The sequence below is a fragment of the Mytilus californianus genome, unplaced genomic scaffold, assembly GCF_021869535.1.
Source record: "Mytilus californianus isolate M0D057914Y unplaced genomic scaffold, xbMytCali1.0.p SCAF_4, whole genome shotgun sequence".
Lineage (NCBI taxonomy): Eukaryota > Metazoa > Mollusca > Bivalvia > Mytilida > Mytilidae > Mytilus > Mytilus californianus.
The window spans coordinates 54,478,907-54,502,310 of record NW_026262690.1 but is presented as its reverse complement, the minus strand read 5'-3'; the positions used below and the strand labels follow the sequence as shown (position 1 = coordinate 54,502,310).

Sequence of the window (23,404 nt, the reverse complement as noted above, 5' to 3'; positions counted from 1 at the left end):
TTTTGTCCTGCATTTTTTTAGTTGTAATCTCTATCCTGCCTTTTTATTTTTCACTCTATTTGGGCCTGCCTTTTATTATTAGTTTATCGTGACTTTTTTTTACATAAACTATCATCCTGCCTTTTTTTTGCCAAGTTGCTCATCCTGTCTTTTTTTTTTACTCAAACCTCCTGTCCTGCCTTTTTTTTTCAAATTTCATCCTAGTCCCCCATAAAAATCAAATGGTAGCTCCCTTTAGGTCAGGTACGTTCGTATCATAACTTCAATACATATAATGCATTGGTTGTGTAAAAAACAAAGATGTATGGAAGATGACCAATCTTAATTTATCTTTTTTTGATACCGAAAACCTAAACTGTTTGTCACATAGAAAAAATACTCTGCTTAATGCTCATATGAATAATAGAATGTAAAATAGACAAGAATAACTTTCTGGGTTGTGTTATGATAAGGCAATTGTATACCTCGCAAAGATTTTCTGGTATTAAATTCACCATACAAACACCGAGTCTTTTTCAGGTATATGTCGGCTTTATAGCTTGCTGTCCGGTGTGAGCCAATGCTCCGTGTTGAAGGCCGTACCTTGACCTATAATGGTTTACTTTTATAAATTGTAACTTGGATGGAGAGTTGTCTCATTGGCACTCATACCACATCTTCCTATATCTAATTTGTCATAAACACCATCGTTTTGGTCAATTAATGATGATTTCTCCATGGATAAAAAGAAACTTGATTTTTCTTTGAATAATTTTAGATAAAAATATGTAGTTATTTGACACCAAGACAATCATCTACTGAAACATAGTTTTGAAAAACGTAACCAGGGTAAATAACTAAAATTAAAAAGAAAGTAAATCAGGCAACACATAAACTTAAATGTGTATTTTACTTATTTTAATTTTTACATGTTTATTGATGCTGTTTAAATGAATAACATGACTTGATATATCTAAAATGCAAATTAACCTAATTATGCTTTAGATGTTTGAAACTTTTAGAATAATAAAAATTCAGCGTTTAAAAAATGTACGTACCCTTTGTAGGTCGTCATGGTTGTAAAATAACCCAATCGGTGACTGTAAAACAATGTGCGGGAACTTTTATGAAACTACTGAATTTAGGGTTTCGATTAAATATGCTTATCCAAAGTTAGGTAACTCGACTAACGTTGTCGTTGTCTCATTTAATGAGTTGCCGGAAAAATAACAAACAAGTATATTCTGACGAAAAATCAGGATACTCAAGCTCCACAAGTAGATGTAAAAAAATGTTTTATTTTTCCATGTTGATAGAAATAATCTTTGTACACAATTGTCTAGTAGTTTCAGATAAAAAAAAATGTTGATTTTTTTGTGTTATAAAAGAGGATGTAAACGTCTATCGGATCGAAAATTATGTCACATTCTACGCTAGTTATTATAGCTTATTAATAAAAACCGGTTACGAATAGACCTCGAACGTTCCGCTTACTTAGCCCTTTCTGGATGTTTCCTTATAATTTTTCATAACATAACTCAGCATTGACAGAACTGGATTGTGGATTTTCAACACAATTTTCAGAAAACGAGGGTTGAGCATCTGAAGATTTAACTGAAAATTCCTGTAAATGGAGGAAATGACTGTCAAAAGTTTGTATGGACCTGAAAACATGATTTTCAATCTTCCTCTAAGGGAACCCAGCGTGTTCTTTTTTATTATTCAAGTTGGTCCACTGACAAGTCTGATTAGTAATTCCCTTATTAAATCATCGTTTACAGACATTTTTCTTTATTTTACTAAATGAACTTGTTAGCGACGAGATTTGCGCTCGCAACAATTTATTAGCACGTTAACGTAATCAATTGATGCGGTTGTGGAAGAAGATCGATAACTCTTACTATTCCTTAGAAAGATATTTAATCATCCAATCATTATCAGTTGAATCATCCGAAATCTACATCGTGTTTTTAGTGAGGTTCGTATTGCCCAGTCTTTAGTTTTCTATGTAATGTTTTGTAGACTTATTAAGTTTTTTCGTCGTTTGTCATTTTTATAATGGTATTATGTCGGTTTCCCTTCGACTTAAGATTTTGATTACATCTCTTAGGTATCTTCAGCCTCTGTTTGCTATGAACAAACTATTTACTGAGGGGGTGGACAGGGGGTACCCTTCTCCCACCTCCCGCCCCTGCTCCACCACCCGTCCCTATCTCCCACCTCCCACTTTTAGAATCTTTTTTTCTCTCCCACCTCCCCCCCTTCCCCCCCACCTCCCTCAAAAGCTGTCCACCCCCTTTTTATTAGTGATTACACCTTTTTTTTCTAACATTGATCGAGAGATGTGAAATTTGCATAAAAATTACAGATTTTTATAATTAAAATGTGGTTCGTTTGTTCGAAGTTCTTTATTGATAAAAAATAAATTATTTAGTACCTCATAATTTACTTGCTTTTGTCTGATTTGTAACTGTGACATCACGACGTAAAATAATACCTACAGATCGTGTAGAAATAAGAAGAGAATTTTGTGAAATATGATATTTCTTCATTCATGACAGTTCTATTTCTGAATTTGAATATGCATCAACTTGGAAAAAATATCTTATAAATAAACTCATCATAGATACCAGGATTAAATTTTGTACGCCAGACATGCGTTTCGTCCACAAAAGACTAAACACAATAGGATATGTGTTAAAAAATATATTACATGTCTAACAATCTGAAAACTGTCCTTTAAAATGACTTTTTTGCCTGTGTTTTTGATCAGTTGTCAATATAATTGAATTTTATGCGACTGTCATACAAGTTAGAGGTTTATCTAGCCACAAAACCAGGTTTAATTCACCATTTTCTAAAAAAGGAAATGCCTGTACCAAGTCAGGAATATGACAGTTGTTTACATTTGTTTGATATGTTTGAGCTTTTAATTTTGCCATTTGATAAGAAACTTTCCGTTTTGAATTTTCCTCGGAGTTCGGTATTTTTGTTATTTTAATTTTTTCGTATATAACATAAATTAATACCCAACAAAATACATATTTTCCGTCGTTTAATACTTAAATGAAAAAAATATACGATACAATTTTGACAAACAAAAAAGTCAGAGGCCACGGAATAAAAGTGTATTTACATTAAGAAGAGGAAAACGCACAACATAAAACAAATATATATGTAAATTTATACAAATATTTGACTAAAGACCAGTTTTAGATTTGGAACCAGTAGAACTGCCATCTGATCGACGATTGGTGAAATTGTTTGCACGCAGAAGGTAAATTAATCCACGACGGAACTGTCTTGATGTGCAAGCATACAGGAAGAAATTGATAGAATAGTTAATCAATTCAAGGAAATGGCTTATATCCCTGAACGTTGTAAACCACGTCATTTTAACAGCAAACAGGTTGACTCCATGGTAGTTGACAATAATGCGAACGACACCTATTGGTGTGACGAAAATTATGTACGCAAACATTACGGACAATAACATGGCTGTCGGTCTGGCTAATGAGTTCTTCGCATTAAACTTTGACAGCTTTGCTTTGTCGTGTTCATGCTTGATCAGACTAATTATGATGGTTGGTGTGGCGATTAGAAGAATCACTAAGGGTCCAATAAAATAAAGCGTGACACCAGTATTTAGCATTTGTCTATACAAAATGACAGCGCTAGAATCGTTCCTGTCATATTGATCCGGGTTACAGATTTTATTTTGATCTATTTTAGTACAATACGAGAAACCAGCTGTGAATCCAATGATAAGAAGTAACATCAGTCCGATTCCGGCTAATGTATTTCGTTTTGAAAACCAAATCTTCACCTTGAGGGGAAATTTAACAGCTGCTAATCGCTCTAGTGCCATACAAACTACAAACCACGATGACATCATCTTTCCAGCTCTGTGAACGCAAAAATAAACCTTGCAACCAATAGTCGAAAGCGCACGCAAGTCAAATCCAAGATATCTAATTACGAACATATTTTTGAACGGCTGGGTCAGGAGCACACTCGTATCTGCAATCGCCAATCCGATTAAGAAGTATTTCGAGGCAAAATGAGAAAAGGTTTTCGTGTTCATCAGAATAATTGTTAGCATATTGCCAATAACACCAGTTACCAAGCATATCGGTATGGAAACCATATTAACGTAGTCAAGAATGGCATTGGATGTTGTTGAGGTATTCGACAATATTGTTGTGTCTTCGAATTTAAAGTTTGGCGTGAAAGAAAAATTGGTGATAGCACCTTCTGATCTGGACACATTCTCAACTAATGAATCCATGATCTGTAAAAAAAAAGATTAATGTTCAAGCTGATAAAATTATCGTTTACGCAATTAAAATATGATAGGCACTTTGACCTGAAAAAATACAAAGGAAAGAAAAGTTGACAGCTTTACCCTTTTATAGCCGGGTAAGATGGCGTTCCGACTATATGGATATCACGAAGGAATATTTCGCTCCTTAAACTTTTATTTTAGCAGTCCGGCAAGACCGAACAACAAACTCCAAACTAAATGTAAAGTAACATACAAAAAAATAACAATATATATAAGCACAAGCAATTAAAGGATTAAGAATATTTAACATAACATATGCCAAATAGAAATAACAATAGATTAGAAGAGTAATTAATGTCCGACACGTATAAGTAAATTATTGTCTAAACTGTTACAGAGAATAAATAATTAAATGAATAGAGTAAATGAATGTAAGTCCTTTGTCCAAGATTATGACACATAATCCGTGTAAAACACTTATGCCTAAATTTACGACAAAGTTCAGAATAATAAAATAAATGCAAAACAAGAATATACATTAAAACAATTGAATTCATAAAATGTTGTTTAAAAACTAATTTCATTGCACAGTCCAAATTGGCCGGTCATATATTCCCGCGGCCCTTGAAGACACGACCCGGGTCTTACTTTTCATCTGAAATTGTTCCGAAAGTTTCTTCTGTGGTTGTGGCGTCCTCTGTAACGATAGTTTTGGTTTGAATAGTTATCTTCTCTTGTATTTTTCCGAAAATTGTCCAATTCGTCTTCTAGTTTGATGATTCGATCCCGCATACGTTCTTAATCGCGTTGTAGATTGAATTGCTTATCGATTGCTTCACATCTGTGGTCGTACAGCCCAAAATTAGATTCTTCAAGATTATTAATGCGTTCACGTAATTTTTCCATTTCTTTTTGGTCATCTGCGTTTTGTTTTTGAAGTTTTTCTAGATTGCTAACAACACTGGTATGCTTTTGATTTAACTCTTTAAATTTCTTTTCATAGTGTACACTTTTAATTTTGAATTTAACTCTCTCGGAATTCACTCGGTCGTGCCTGAGTCTTACGTTATCTATGAATTCCTTGTTATATTCTAAGGTTGGAAAGAAGTCGATCAGTTCTATGGTATTAAGTTCCGCACAAGAAAACATTGACATAGCTTTCTGTTCTTTGAATTTTCTCATTCTTTCTGCGTCACGACGTAACTTGGATTTCGATTTAACCTTAACAACTTTCACGTCCGGTTGTCTGTGAAAATTACACATTCTGGCGTAATGTCCAAAACTTCTGCACTTATAACAAAATGACGTTTTTGCTATACATTGTCTAAAATGAAATTGATTGTTCACAGTCTTTCCACAAAACTTACATAGGTAGATGTCCATATGTTGAAAATTTCTTGTCTGAAAGGTAGTTCCATGATCAGACATCTGGTATCTCCAGTCTCGGCCAAAATTTCTCGTTCTCCGCGTATCCATTTTTCTGTTTGCTGGGGGATCAGCTTCACAGGTAGAACAAGGTATCCGATAGATGCGTTGCCCGGATGTCCTAACACCAGATATAGCCGGGTAAAATGGAGTTCCGACTATATTGAAATCAAGAAGGAATATTTCGCTCCTTAAACTTTTATTTTAGCAGTCCGGCAAGACCGAACAACAAACTCCAAACCAAATGTAAAGTAACATACAAAAAATAACAATATATATAAGCACAAGCAATTAAAGTATTAAGAATATTAACATAACATATGCCAAATAGAAATAACAATAGATTAGAAGAGTAATTAATGTCCGACACGTATAAGTAAATAATTGTCTAAACTGTAACAGAGAATAAATAATTAAATGAATAGAGTAAATGAATGCAAGTCCTTTGTCCAAGATTATGACACATAATCCGTGTAAAACACTTATGCCTAAATTTACGACAAAGTTCAGAATAATAAAATAAATGCAAAACAAGAATATACATTAAAACAATTGAATTCATAAAATGTTGTTTAAAAACTAATTTCATTGCACAGTCCAAATTGGCCGGTCATACTTTCAACCAATCAACATTAATAAATACCTTGCCAAATATATACTAGTAATTTGATATTCAAGTTATGTAGCAGAGGTACATGTATGTGTCGATAACCAAGTTTTCTGCTTATTGATGATGTGCAATATCAGCTGTCAGTCACTATAGGAAGCTTTTGTCGCGTAAGGACAGCCATCGAGTTCGAAGAGGCTTCATGTTGTGTAGAGTAGCGTATATTTTACAATATCAATATGATGAAAATCTGATAATCGATGTATCAGTCTGTACTCGGGGGAGGGTTGAGATCTCAAAAACACGTGTAACCCCGCTATATATTGCGCCTGTCCCAAGTCAGGAACCTCTAGCCTCTGTTAGTCTTGTGTTTTTTTTAATTTGGTTCATTTGTATGTTTTGGAGTTTAGTGTCACGTCCATTTAGGTGAACTAGTGTACATTATTTTAGAGGCCAGCTGAATCCAGCCTCCGGATGCGGGATTTTCTCGCTGCGTTGAAGACTCATTGGTGGCCTTGGGCTGTTTTCTGCTCTTTGGTCGGGTTGTTGTCTCTTTGACACATTCCTCGTTTGTATTCTCTATTCTATTGACATACCAAAGTTGTGACATGCAATTTTATGAAGATTGAGCAAAGTGATACTTTGATACATGAAATCCTGTTTACAGTTAATTTAAAACCATTTCCAGTATTTTCCAAAGATCAATTAACTCAATAACATTAACAGTACCAATTTGTCGCACCAGATATTCATTTCGACAATAAATGCCTTTTCATTGAGGCTCGAGGTCAAAATATTGGAAAATCCAAAACTTATTAAAAAAAAGAAGAGCTTATAAACCAAGGAGGACAAAATTTTATTCAGCCGTTCGTATTGTTGATGACTACAATTGTTTTAAATATTCCAAAATTTACTGTTTAAAACATGCACATTGAAGTACTTTCGGACCAATAGGAATAGATGTGTACATGAAAAACAATACATTATGCAATTTGTACGAATCATATTTAAGTTTAAAATTTGTCCAAGTATACTAAAAAAGGATGCGAACAGATATTGATACTGTCCCATCAGATTTTCTATTGTACAAAGTTTGACTGTGGTGTTATTTGAACAGTGTAAATAGTTAAATAACATCAAAAGTATATATACTATACTGTCTGCTTGTGGCCATCCGTTTCAAAAATAATACTGATTTCGACAAAGTGCATTGTAACTGCTGAGGAGACGATTAATGAACTATATTGATCATAGACTCACATCATTTTGTCACAGACACTTGTTACTGAAATTCTTTTCCCCTATATATATTCCTTAATACAATGTTAGATTAAGGTATATATATAGGAACAATTTTTTTCAGAGACAAGTGCCTATGCTTTTTGTACAAACACTTCCGCTTTTATAATGCTCTTCCTTGAAATCAGCCTCGTTTGAATAAAGAATCAAGTCGGCATGAAGAGAACAATTGGTTCCCATGAGAATGCCGATTATTTGTTGAAAATTAAACCAACACTTCCATACGCAATGAATATGTTGTCAATGTAAGAATTAAATATATTGATGAAATCAGTTGGTTAATTTTGTTGCTTTCGCAATTCACATTCTGTACAGGAAGACATACATTTGAGATACCTAGGTTATGAGTTTTCGCTACCTATATACAAAACTAAGGGTACATGAATTTGAATAATGAATAACCATATGATACTATATTGTTCAAAGAAGTAGGGTCAACTCATTTATATCACTCACAATGTCAATGTCTGAAAGCTGTCGAATCCTACGGAAATGTAAAATAAGAGTGTCTATATCAATTGAATCAATTTGTACCTGAAAGATAATGAAAAGCCTTAATTCCAACTAAATTTTAGTTTTGGTTAAAGTCCTTGTACATGTTATGAAAAAATACTAAATAAAAAACAGATCTATCAAAATTGCGGTATTTGGCTACGTTCAGGCGTTTAAGCCATAATATTTTAAGAACACACATGGGGTCTCTAAAACACCACAAAGGACCTCCTCTGTGCACAAAGGAACACAATGTAGCACAAAGGACCACAAAGGATTGTAATAAGAGCACAAAGGACCTGTAATTGGATTTTTTACAAGAAAATAATGTAATTTTTTAGGAAAAATGTAAAAAAATTATTTTGAAAATCATGCAAATTGCGATTTTTATTGTGAATGACATGGTGTAATCACCGGTACCGGATCGGAACCGACTTTACATCCGGTTATGTCATACCACATAATTTTAAAATAATCAGTAGTTCAGAAATATTAATTTACATTTTTTTTTTATCAAGATTTATTCTGGACAAAAACAAAGTATCTATCAATTTTTTCTTACTTTATGAATCTATCAGATTTACGAGGAAAATGTTTGATAAGACGCAAAAAGGATCAGTATGGCAACACATAGGCTATGAAATTGACATGATTTTTTTCCCGTATTTCATAAACGTCAATATGTATAATAATAAATATTTTGAAAATCTTGAAAATTGCGATTTTTATTGTGAATGACATGGTGTAATCACCGGTACCGGATCGGAACCGACTTTACATCCGGTTTATGTCATACCACATAATTTAAAAATAATCAGTAGTTCAGAAATATTAATATACATTTTTTTTTATCAAAATTTATTCTGGACAAAAACAAAGTATCTATCAATTTTTCAGATTTACGAGGAAAATGTTTGATAAGACGCAAAAAGGATCAGTATGGCAACACTTAGGCTATGAAATTGACATGATTTTTCCCCGTATTTCATAAACGTCAATATGTACTTTATTAGATTTAATTCTTGACAAAAACAAAGTGTCTACCGAAATTTTCTTACTTGACAAATCTTAGATTGTTATGAGGAACGAAAAGTACTGACGACGTATTTTGTTTTTTTTTTGCCATGTCGTTGGCTTTCGTGGTTGTTTCGTGTTGACATATAACCATCATTAAAATTTGGATATTTTATTAGCTTGGTAACTGAAAAATTACTAATTTGAAATGAAAATTGGGTATTAAAAAATGATTATTTTAACGAATAGTGTATGAAATTTACTTTCTGCTAATTTTGTTTTAACATATTTCACACATGAATAAATAAAAAGTAAATATATAGATTGACGAAATCATACCTCATTTCGAAAATTTAACCATCGCAATTAAAAATTTATTTTTGTTCTATAAAAGAACTTTCTCATTCTATATGACTTATAAAGTTGTGAGTACATTGGTTTCTATTTTCTGCTTTTTACCTCAATAGACGATGTCTTTGATCACTCCTTGTGTTATCTATATCAAGTTTGCATACGTCTGAAGTTTCCTTTTGTTTTATTTTCAAATATCTAGTACAAATAATTGTATTTGAAACAGTTTCCTTGTTTTTAAAGACTGACGTTATCACACTGATAATAAATTGCAAAGAATTCCTCGTTGTTAATGCCAAGCGTAATCAAGTCCTCATTACACAATTAGTTATTATTTGTGGAATTGAAATTTTGACAAACAATGTTTGCTACTTTTTTTTCTGTAAAGACTATGTTGTTAAGTTCATGTTTTGCAATATTTTAAAATATATGTTTATACATGTATATATAATACATAACAAATTCTATGATAATTGATAATCTAAAAATGCCGTAATCTTATGCATATCTTGTCACGCCTTAACCACTTTTATTAATTAATCTTAGATTATCTCAGATAAACTAGGATTATCTTAGATAATCCCGGTTTATCTCAGCTAAATTCAAATTCGAGAAAATCCTAGTTTATCTCAGAAAATTCAGAAAATTCATTATTTGGAGAAAATCCCGGTTTATCTCAAAATATTAAGAAAATCTAGGTTTTTCTGATCGATTTTCATTTTAGTTTAAACAGTATTTATTAATGAAAAATTTTACAAGAATAAAGTATTAAAATATTACATGAAGTTTTAATCTTAGCACATATGTGTGAATTTTAAACATTGATTTATAAATAATATTACATTAAAAGTGTATGTTATAACTAAAACATGATTTATTTAAGCAGGCAAGTTCATAAAATGTTAATATAATTTCGTGGATACATCTGTTCCTGATTGCATATATACGATCGCTCAATGTGTTCAAGTTGGATTACCAAAGTGGGGCCCTCATTTGTAAAATATATTATTTGTATTTCATTTAACAGTCAACAAAAATTATTTTAAGTAATAATTTTGCGGTACGTTTTAAAACCGCCCAGGGCCTCCTGAGTGCACTCAGGAGATGTAATAGATATTTTAGTGGGCGTTGAGGGTATGCGTCCGATAAATTATTTATTTTTCTATCTTAATATTTTTGTTTGAATAACATTAATTGCATATTTCAGAAGTTATTGAAGTGTTTATTAACACGCGCCGTTATTTGGAATATGTCATGCATGACCGATGATACGAATACGAATACGAAAGTTTTATTTTGATTCGGTTCACATATTACAATACAAACATAAGCTCTTAAGAGCTTTTTGCCGAATATAAAGTAACACAAACACAACATTAAAACACACAACATGCAGACAGGATATATATCAGCACAGGCATATTGAAATATGATCATATTCGATACCAATTATCATGTTGATTAGGTCTATACAAATCCTTAATTAGGTCGTCTGATCTTTAGTAATTAGTGAAGGTAATCAACATATACTAGTTAACCAAGCAAGAAAGGTTTTCTTAGAACAAAAATAAAGATAAAAGTTGCAAAAAATGTTAAATAAACGTTTCGTTTTGTTTGTAATAATATTAAAGCCATTTGAGAATTTTAAGAAATCCATTCAGTTTATTTAATTTGAAAACGTTAACAAATAAAGATCTAATTCATTGCAAAATTTGGCGTCCTTCAGGGATCAAAACCCCGTTTTAACAGCGTTTGTTTAAAGGTTAATTAAGCATTGGCCACGTGTCGTTAAAAAACAAACTGATTAACAATATAATAGAGTTGTAAGGTAATAAATATTTCAGGTATTGGGCATTTGTCATTATCATGATTAGATTATCTAATTGACAACAAACACTTTATACAACTTACCAAGTAAGTACTAAAATGTAACACTTTGCAATAAATGGATGATAAATTCCTGCACCATATTTTACTCTTTTAATAGGGAAAATTAAGGAAAGAAAAACGGCGCGTGATATTTTTTTTTAAAGATTATAACTTTCTAAAAGGAAACTCATTAGAACTTCGAAATGGTGTATTTCAACTTTGCTTAACTTATTTCAACATTTTAGTTATTTATCCTAGTTAATTGTGTGGATGCCAGATTTATGTAACATATTTCACTATCTTCATAAAGACAAATACGGATATAACATTCAAATTCTCTTAAAAAAACCTCTCAAGACAAACTTCTAAATTCTAGATCCCTCTGATCTTCATTATTATCGATACACTTGTCATACATGTACATCCTGAATAAATCAATTGTTACTTTTATCAAATTTGGAAATTTAAAACTTCTAAAACGTCTCCCGTAAGAGCGTAATCTTTCATTCTTCTCTATCTGTATAGATGCACCATTGTATCTATATCTTATCCCTTATGACCATGAAATTTTCCTCCTATGTGTCGTGGCTTTCTATTGGCTACTTTTTTTTCAGTTAATCGATTTTCTCAAAATTCTCAGATAATCCCGGATTATCTCAGAATTTTCAGATAATCCCGGATTTTCTCCAGTTAATTATTTTTCTAATTTTGTGAGGAATATTGATGTTTGTCGCACATCTGATTTTGAAAGTTTATAATCATAAGACAAACTCACCGTTCAGTTTCTCAAAAAATGTAGTAGTTAAATTATTTCCTGTAAAATATAATTTATATTTACCTTGAAACAATGGATAATTTCCCGATGTTACTTCTTTGTGTTAATTAGTAACCCGATTGGTTGAACTGCTTTCAAAAAGAACTTTCATTTACAAATGAAACTAGCGCTGGATAAATATTATTATATACTTGGTTTTAAATCCATTAAGCAGAAAATATCGGAAATCCAGCTGAAACCAGATGTCACTTTTAAGCATGAACATTAGTTGTTAACAAAGACTGTAACTGACAGAAAAATCTAGGAGCGGACAGATATCACTTTCATTGATTTTAATTACTAACACATCATAATAAAGATGTCTAGAGACCAGATGTAACTTTGATGAAAAGGAATTGCATACAAAAAGCTGACCGTGGTTAATTTGAAAAAAGAAACTCCGGATGATAGTTTGTTAACCCACAGGGGTTCGTTTAGTGGTCAGATGAGGTTTAACTGTCAATGGCGGTCGCTATCCTATATAAAAAGTAAAATAACAAAAATACCGAAATCCAATGGAAATTCAAAACGGAAAGGTCCTTATCAAATGGCAAAATCAAAAGCTCAAACACTTCAAACGAATGGAAAACAACTGTCATCAACTGTCATATTCCTGACTTGGCATTTCCTTATGGTTGTATATATTATATATAGCTAGCTAAATCCCTCACTTGTTTGACAGTCGCATAGAATTCAATTGTATTGACAACAATGTGTGAGCAAAACAAACAGACATAATAGGTAAACATGTCAAAAATTGGGGAACAGCAGTCAACATTATGTTATAACCTTAATCACTATAAAAACAAATAACTATTTCAACAAAGAAATACAAAATGGCATATATAGACACTCTATAGACAAAGTAAAAAAGCAAAAATGAAAGAAATATATAAGATTAGAGCAACCGCCATCGACGGTAAAACCTGAAAACCGCTATCATATATAAAATCAACCGCCATTGACAGTAACACCTCATCCGACTACTAAACGAGCTCCTGTGGTCAACCCATGGAAGCGTTAATATAATACTCCAATGGTAAACCCTTGTCATTTGAATAATATAATAATAATAATAATAATAATAATAACAATAATAATAAAAGACATTCTTATATGACGTGCTTCTTTCGCTTTGTAAACAACACCGTGATCAAATTCTCGATATATCTATACTTAGCGCAGACTCAAAGATGTACTTAATATTGGCTGCTACAATATACCTCCCATGTAAATCCACATGTTTCGAAACCTATGTGCAAACGCTATGCCGATTTCGCTGTGTTAAAAATTGCAATTGAAAAAAAATAAAAAAAATACAAAACTTAATTCTTATTCTGATGCATAACAAAATGAATTAATGCATTAGAGCTCGAAAAAATGTACAAAATCAAAATAAAATAAAATTCCGCGAAATTCCATTAATGTATTTGGCGCATTGAAGTTATTTCAAAACATGACGTCATACGAATGAAAATGCCAAAGCTGATGGACCGCCAAAACTGTCTTATTATGCCCATTTTCATTATATGATGTGCATTTACCTTTATATGATGTGCACTTGTCATCATATGATTTGCAAAACCTTTATATGGTGTCCAGTTGACATTATATGAAGTGCAAATATCCTTATATGATGTGCAAACAACCTTATTTATTGTGCAAACATACTTATATGATGAGCAAATATACTTATATGATGTGCAAAGATCCTTATGTGATGTGCAAATGTAAAAGTCTAATTTTCTGGTTCATCAATTACAAATAAGTCTGAGTTCAAGGGTTCTTTATTCATCAATTGTACATCACATTCATTTATCTCACAATTACATACACTAACCCTGGAATAACAAATTAACAATGATTAAGGTAATGAAGTAAACACAATACAATTCAGTTTAATAAAGTATCAAACATTACACTCTTAATATTATTTAGGTTCACATGTTCTTGTATATAGTAAAAACATCCTACATCTTGACCTTTGCAGCGGTTATAGTAATATAACAATTACAATCAACCGATCAGAATGAATAAATACTATCATCTTTTATTCTATACAAACGGTATGCGGTTTGTAAATATCAAAATGTAAATTTACAAACAATATACACCAACTTCACACAAATTATTATTACATATAATTTGAGTTTCTTATATAATGTCTTTAAATATGATATAAATGAATCATCATTTATCATCAATATAAATACACATTTTTAACTTCATGTGAGTCTAGCTTGAATGTTCATAATCAGGGGAGATAATCCCAGTGTAATATTTCCAAAGTGACAATGAAATATTTGTCCTAGTCAAGTTATACAGGTAAATATAAATAAAATACAATTGCAATCAATTTACACAGTTAAGTAAACTCACCAATTTGTGGAACTGAGTTTGTACAATATATAACAACAACAGCTACACCATTTAACTTCTATCCTAGTGTCCTTATACAGATCAATATATCATGGATCTACTGGTCAATATATAATATGATAATCTGAAATCAATAATACAATTCTAAGTACAAGACTCTATTAAACAAATAAATCTTTACAAAAAGGTACTATCATTTATAAAAAACATTATACCATCTGACTTGTTTACATTAATATGTCTACGTCATTATTGATAATACCGTACCAAAACATAGGTCAAGGTCACTGTTAAAATAAATCAAACTCACCCGTACAGCAAATACACAAAACAATCAAAACAATCAAATCATATAATCATCTCTCAAACTCAAATCTCACACTCATTTAGACATTGGGGAAACTTACTTTTACCTTGCATGTTATTAAAATATCATAATCAGGATTCATACTTCATCCATCTGTCAGAACAAAGGCTCTCAATGAAAGTAAATGTAACTTACCAAAATATGCTTTATTTGTGGTTCCTGACTAAATATTAATGTATCCAATAGAACTGAATGATTCAATCCTTATATGAAAAGTAAATACAAAGAATGGATACTAAATAATTAAACTAATGAAACTTTTATAAACAAAGACCAAAATTGACCAGCCATTAGATTAAATTTCCCTCTGTCTAATTAATCACAAGACTTCCAATGACCAAAAGAATAAGACCTAATCACAAGTAGATTACAAACCAATCACCTACTAATAGATAAAGCAATAAATCGTCTGCAAGAGTTATTCAAAATTAGTACATATAGTATAATCAATGCAACCAGTAGAAATAGCAGAAAATCCACTCTACCACATCCCCCCTGGTTGCAAATGACGTCCTCGTCAATCTAAAATATAAACTATACAAGTCTTTCACCCTGGTCTTGAGAGAAGGAGACGTCCTCGTCGAATAAATAAATAAATAAATATAAAAACATGAAAATATGAAAGGGAATGCTAATCTGTATCAGTGACAATCCTCAGTAAGGCATCTTTAATTCTGTCTTCAGATCCTCGGAATAATCCACTGGATACAGCATCCTTCAAAAACTGTGCTCTCATCAACCAATCTGTCTTAGGCTGAGTCTGTTTACACACAAAATCTTTATATCTAGTAGTCGCTGTTGATGTCTTCGTACGGACAGATCTTCGTGGAATGTCAGGTATTTCATCTTCATCATTTTCTTTCCCAGGTTCATCTGAAGAAACAGCTTCCTCAACTTCTACATCTGCAGTGGCAGCTGCTTCCTCTGTTTGTTCTGGAACTGGATCTTCTGTCTCATCAGAAGAAGGAACGTCCTCCGTATCTCCAGTTCCCTCTTGTCCTATGACACCCTGCTGATCTCAATCATTCTGTGGTTCATGGACTTCAGCTACTGGTTCTTCAGACTTGTCATCATCATCACTGTTTGTGCTGATATCTGTGTCATCAGTATGCTGTGGTATCAAAATCATGAAAGACTCATCCTCGCTTTTACTGTCAGTGTCTTATGAAATACTGGCTGGAGGCTGTGGATCCTTTGTCGAAGGTTCTCTTTTTGTCGTTCTTGGTTTCGGTACTGGTGTAGTCTCTTTCCTGGGTCTTAGTCTTGGTTTTGGTACTGGTGTATCTTCCGTTTCTTGTTCATCCATGGAGACGGAACCAATTGGTAGCAACAAGTTGCGATGCAATGTCCTCTTTCTCCCTTCACCATTTTCTTTTCTAACTACGAAAACAGGTATCTCTGTGTTTGGCTGTTCCAATATGATGTAGGGATCGTTTTCCCATCTATCTGATAGCTTGTGTTTTCCTTCAAACGCTTGGATTTTAACTAGTACTCTATCTCCTGGATTTAATACTGCTCCTCTGATCTTTTCATCGAAACCTTTCTTCTGTCTAGATTGTGCTTTCTCTGTTGATCTTAATGCAAGTTCATAAGATTTTTGTAGTCTCTCTCTTAGTTGTTCAACTTACTTCGTCGTGTTCTTCTGAGTAGTGATGTTTTCAATTCCAACCACAGTATCTATTGGAAGTCGAGGTTCTCGTCCAAACATTAAGGAAAACGGTGAATATCCAGTAGTTTCCTGTTTAGTACAATTATATGCATGGACAATTGGACCAAAGTATTGTTTCCAGTTGCTCTTTTGATCATTTTGCTGTGTTCCTAGCATGTTCAGAAGTGTTCTATTGAACCTTTCACACTGGCCATTTGCCATCGGATGGTAAGATGTTGTTTTCGATTTCTTAATTCCTGTAAGTTGACATAGTTCCTTAAGAAGTCGACTCTCAAAATTTCCTCCTTGGTCCGAGTGTATTCGTTGAGGAAGACCATAATGGATCACATAATTGTTGAAAAAGGCTTCCGCAGTTGTTTTGGCTGACATGTTCTTTGTCGGAATTGCCTGTTCATATCGTGTGAAATGATCCGTGATTACAAGTATATGATGGTATCCTCCTTTTGATGTTTCTAGTGTTAAAAAGTCCATGCAAACAATCTCTTGTGGTTGTGTTGTTCTTATACTCTTGAGTGGTGCTTTATCATTCGGTAATCTTTTCCTCTTTAAACATCTTGGACAGCGTTGAATCCATTCCTCTATGTCTTTATGCATTCCACTCCAAAAGTTTCTGTCTTTAACAAGCGATATAGTGCGGTCTCGACCCTGATGACCCATGTCGCTATGCAGGTAATTCAATACGGTCTTTATCTGAGATGCTGGCAGAATTAACTGATCTTTCGATTCTCCATCTACTGTTGTTCTTCTAAATAATATTCCATCTTTCAATATAAGTCTGTTGAAGTTTGAATGGAGTAAACGATGAAACGGTACTGCTGGAATATCTTTTTTTCGAGGTGACTTCTTCTTCATAACGTTGTCTATCCAGTATCGTATAACAGGGTCCCTCAGTTGTTCTCTCCTGATATCAACTTTTTCGTCAGTTCCTGTGATGTCTGTATCCTCCATTACATTAGTAGATTTCGCCAAGGATTCAATGTACGGTTGTCGTTGAAGTAAACTGCATATGGCCTTAACAGATGTAATATGTATCTTGCTGATCTCGCTGATATGGATGTGGCGTTGAAGCAATGCAGGAAGTCTAGATAAGGCATCTGCGTCTGTGTTCTGCTTTCCAGGCCGGTACTTGATATCGAAATCAAACGTTGATAAAACTGCTATCCACCTATGCCCTGTTGCATCTAACTTGGCTGAAGACAAAACGTATGTCAGCGGGTTGTTGTCTGTAAGTACAGTAAATTTGGCTCCATACAGGTTATCACTGAATTTGTCGCGGATGGCCCATCGTAACGCTAAAAATTCCAGCTTGTGTACAGGGTAGTTCCTCTAATACTTCCACCTGATGGTATCCACTCTTCATGTCTAACACTGTATAAAATGTGTTCCCTCCTAAAGAATCAAGGATCTCCTCTATTCGTGGCAATGCGTACGAATCTTTAATGGTGATATCATTCAGCTGACGATAATCAACGCACATTCTTAAGCTACCATCCTTCTTCCTTACGAGCACCACATTTGAAAACCACGGTGAATGAGATCGTCGTATAATTCCTGCTGATAAAAGTTGACGAAGATGGTTCCTAACTTCATCAATCATTAGAGGCGGAATTCTGCGATGACGTTGTTTAAATGGTCGATTATCCACTAAATCAATTCGATGTTTAACTGCTGATGTGTGGCCAATGCCAGTATCTCCTGTTGAAAAGATGTCCATAAATCTGTTTATCAAATCTTTTCCTCTATCTATTTCATCATCCTCAAGTACATCAGTTGGTATCTTTACAATATCTAAAATATCAGGTACGTCTGATTTCTCGGTTGGTGGTAAATCCTCAATGCTGACTGGTTGTAACTCGCAAATAATCGATCTTGGTGCAACTGTTACTGTTCTAGTGGTTATGTTCGATATGCGTACAAGTACTTTTAGTATTGCTTCTTTACATTGACTGTTGTAGTTGACTATAGCTGGTACAATGTCAAGATCTGTTGAAAGTGTTGATTTTCCTGTAGCATGAAGTAATGCACAACCTGATGGGTATTCTGGTTGCTTGTCCATATATCTTTTTATGACTACTTCATAATTCGGCTGTATTGTTATTGGTGACATCTCTGCTGATTTGACTATGGCTAATCTATTGTGTTGTTTTTCCAATTCTTTGCTCCTTAATGTGAGTCATCTGAATGCGAGGTACCATGGCGTATAAAGATCTGTATCCTGTAGATACCTTGGCCCTATTGTTTTCCTGATATCCTCCATAACTGTACTTAAGATGTTATTTTCTATAAGCAAGGTGTGTATTTGCATTATAATCGCTGTCTGGAACTACTAGAAATAATCCTGGATATGTTTTCATGTAAGGTGTTGTAATTCCTTCCAGTTGAAGTTCTGCATCTACATATCCTAAATACGGTAGTTGTAAGCCGTCTGCACATTCAATCTTTAGTAGTCCTGATAGTTGTTCTAATAGCATTGCTGAGCAGTGTTTGTTGTAAAATGCCTCACTCATCGTAGATACAGTTGATCCAGTATACAACAATCCATGTGTTTTCATTCCATTCAAGAAAACTGTTACCTCATTTGCCGTTCCTGTTAACCGTTGTTCATTTGTAGTCAAGCTTGCACATGTGTTGTTCCTCGAAGTTTACTTGTTGAAAATTCAAAGCATGTTGTACTTTCCTTGAATTGTCCAATGTGACTCTACATCCTACTGCTATATGACCTTGTTGTCCGCATCTCCAACATATACTATCTCCTTTATCTCTTTTTCTCCTTTTGTTTCTTTCATTCTGTAGATGAATTATAGTTTCGTCCGGAATAAATGTTGTAGTTGACATCGAATATTTGTGAGAGTTGATGTTCTAGTTTCTTTTTCTTGTAACTGCGCAGTTAGTTTCTGAACCATAGCCTTCAGTTCTGTTGTTTCATCTGATGAGATATTCTCTTTGTCTGGGGAAGATGTACTGTTCTTTTCCTTAAGCACGCTATCTTGACGGTGTTGCTCTTCTATTTCTCTCATGGCTATCAATAGTTGGTTGAATTCTTTAATACGGTCAAACTTGTGTATGGAAACCTTACGTAGTTCTGATCGTAATCCTTTCCAAAATTTGGATCTAAGCATTTCATCCGTATTTTGTTCGTAAATCTTTCCTCGTTGTAATGCTTTATTCAGAATTTCCTCTAATCTACAACCCCATGATGATACATCCTCATCGTCTCCTTGACATGCTGTGTAAAACTGTGCAAGAAGGACTTCTTTAACGTCTACAGATCCAAAGATGCTATCCATTCTGACTATGACATCATCAACGGTTGCTTCAACTCCTAATCGCATAACGATTCGACTAGCTTCTCCATGAACAGAACGTCTAATGGCTTGGGCTATGATTTCATGACGGTAATTCTCCTTGATAAGAAATGCTACTTGGAATCTCCAAAGATCGTATGAAACATTATCTCCTTTGTTATCTCCGGAAAAGGTAGGTAGCTTCGGTATGTATGGCATATATAATACATCGTCCATCTTTGAGGTGGAAAATTCCTTTATCCAATTCTTAAACGCATTAGTTGTATCAGCATTCGGTTTGACTTTCATATCCTTAAACGCTCTAATGATGTTCTGTATATCCTGTTCCGTCAATTCCTCAGACACGATGCTTACCTAAATACTCACCTTAACGAAATAATTTTTCTGAAAGAAATTAAATAATCAACAAATTAATTAATGTACCTTCAATCAAAAGAAATTGAAATAATTAATAGCTATCTGGTACAATCTATCTGAAAATACAAATATATTAATATCAATGTGGAAATATATATAAATAAGTATATTCACTCCCCAGTCTGTTACTTTATCTTCAATCACACAAACTGAATACCTACCATTGTGTGATCACACACACACACATATATATATATATATAATACCTGATGTATCCTGAAGATATGCTAGACTTATAACCTAACATATATATCAAACCAATAAACACCAATCAACTAACCTAAGCCAAACTCAACCAACCAATATACCCACAGTACAACAATTACTGAACTCTATGCACTGTACTAACCTTTACAATAATATCTTATCAGCTTTAGGAAACAAATACTACTTGTACTATACTTACAACAGTGTACTTCTATCTATGCACCTATGTATATACTAACACTACTAACCTAAACTTACATATCCCAAACTGATGTAAATACAAAACACCTACCTCCAATCTACTATCTATATGTACTTACTGAGTACTGAGTACACCTACTATGTATTCAACTAGTGATGTTAATGTCTGATATAGCTCGTTGTACTAAACTTGTGTTTGTGTAGATCTTACCTTTTATCTTTTTAAGTATGAGTATGAGTGTATGCTATGGGTTTGGGATGGGATAGCTTTCTCTCAGGGGATAATCTTTATTTAACAATGACCTTTGTATTATAATTACAAATATCAAACTATAAGTTACAATTATAGATAATAATACTATAAATTACAAATATACTAAGTACATCAAATAAACTACCTTCAAATCTTTAAATGTAAAATTTTACATGTAAAATTACTTTTAATTCCAAAACTGTAAGATTATTTTCTTTCTGAAAATAAAAAAAAATAAGCTAAGGCTCAGAATAAGCTCCAAAAAAAAAATCACAATGAAAAATGAATTCTAAATTCTTTTTCAATCAAATTTATTTTTAATCAAATAGTTTAACTGTTTCTCAAAATTTAAGTATAAAATTCAATTCAAAATCAAAAGTGTACAAATAAATTATCTACACAAGGTATATCAGTGATTACACTGTACAAGTAAAGCAACCAAAGTTCATGCAATAATCTATCAAATGTTCAAATCAAGATATAAGTGTCTTCTTCTTTTATACATTCAAGTATTTGTAATATTTAAACAAATGTCATGTAATACCAATCAGATATACAACTGTACTAATTTACTTTCATGCCACATTTATAAATACATACTGAATATTCTAAAGTCAAAATGTAATCTATCAATTAATTCATAATACATCAGCAAATAATATTCAATACAAAAATTATGTCATTCCAATTTCCATTGTGAAGATCCATCCTTGGAATAAACCATATACGTGGGCGCCATTGTAAAAGTCTAATTTTCTGGTTCATCAATTACAAATAAGTCTGAGTTCAAGGGTTCTTTATTCATCAATTGTACATCACATTCATTCATCTTACAATTACATACGCTAACCCTGGAATAACAAATTAACAATGATTAAGGTAATGAAGTAAACACAATACAATTCAGTTTAATAAAGTATTAAACATTACACTCTTAATGTTAATTAGGTTCACATGTTTTTGTATATAGTCAAAACATCCTACATCTTGACCTTTGCAGCGATTATAGTAATACAACCATTACAATTACTACTGGAAGTGTTTTACGACCTTGACTGGAAATACATCCCTCGCACGGTCGGAACTATTACAATCAACCGATCAGAATGAATAAATACTATCATCTTTTATTCTATACAAACGGTATGCGGTTTGAAAATATCAATTTTACAATCAACCGATCAGAATGAATAAATAATATCATCTTTTATTCTATACAAACGGTATGCGGTTTGAAAATATCAAAATGTAAATTTACAAACAATATACACCAACTTCACACAAATTATTATTACATATAATTTGAGTTTCTTATATAATGTCTTTAAATATAATATAAATGAATCATCATTTATCATCAATATAAATACACATTTTTAACTTCATGAGAGTTTAGCTTGAATGTTCATAATCAGGGGAGATAATCCCAGTGTAATATTTCCAAAGTGACAATGAAATATTTTTCCTAGTCAAGTTATACAGGTAAATATAAATAAAATACAATTGCAATCAATTTACACAGTTAAATAAACTCCCCAATTTGTGGAACTGAGTTTGTACAATATATAACACCAACAGCTACACTATTTAACTTCTATCCTAGTGTCCTTATACAGATCAATATATCATGGATCGACTGGTCAATATATAATATGATAACCTGAAATCAATAATACAATTCTAAGTACAAGATTCTATTAAACAAATAAATCTTTACAAAAAGGTACCAGTCCGGTATGCGGTTTAAATAGAACAAAAGAATTCGATCTCTTGTGTTTAGAAGGTAGAAAAGTGAAATGAACTTTGTGTACGGTTGTCAAGATGACACAAAAGTTACTTTCCGTAATAAAATTATGAATATTTGCATTCACGTTGATAAATTTTCATATTGTACAACTGTTAACATTGCAACTTGCAAACAATCGTTTTTAAAACGACCATAAGTCAAGTTGTTACGTCAATTACGGGGTCTCCTTATAAACTGCTACTTTTTTTTGCCCGACATAGAAAAAATCTGGGGAAAATTTACAAATATTGAGTAATGAATTATCAATCGGTTAAGACCATTCCCAAAGTGGCACACCTCAATTTGACATTTGTACGCAATTTTAAAGTTGGGTGTTATATGGCGGGGTTTTCCTCATTGATTACCACATCGAACACACCCCGTCCTATATATGTAACATCACATGACTTTTTAGTGATTAAAACTATTATTCAAAAATAATATTTGCATGTTTGACATGTTTTGTTTTCTTAAACAATAACAATTACTCCGACAGTCATAATTTCTGTATTATTTAAAAAGTTTTGTTACACATTTTGTTACACCTTAGTTATGCGGTAACGCGGATTGGTTGACCATTGTCAAGTTGAGGTTTTGGGGCATCATAGATTTATATCGTTGTATTCCTCTTGTTTGTGTTAAACAATTGTACTTTCGGAATTATTTTTTATACATCTTATATTGA

The 23,404-nt window shown here is 32.7% G+C and overlaps 2 protein-coding genes across 2 annotated transcripts in view; one reads left to right on the top strand and one right to left on the bottom strand.

Moving 5' to 3' along the window:
• The window catches only part of LOC127738286 (mammalian ependymin-related protein 1-like), a 414,752-nt gene that overhangs the window by 207,987 nt on the left and 183,361 nt on the right, over nucleotides 1-23,404 (top strand). The gene's annotated exons all lie outside the window — the stretch shown is intronic.
• Nucleotides 772-4,126, bottom strand: LOC127736979 (nociceptin receptor-like). The gene is made up of 2 exons (XM_052247537.1): nucleotides 3,715-4,126; nucleotides 772-836 (listed from the first exon to the last, which is right to left on the bottom strand). Exons 1-2 carry the CDS (start codon nucleotides 4,124-4,126, stop codon nucleotides 772-774), a joined length of 477 nt encoding a protein of 158 aa, XP_052103497.1.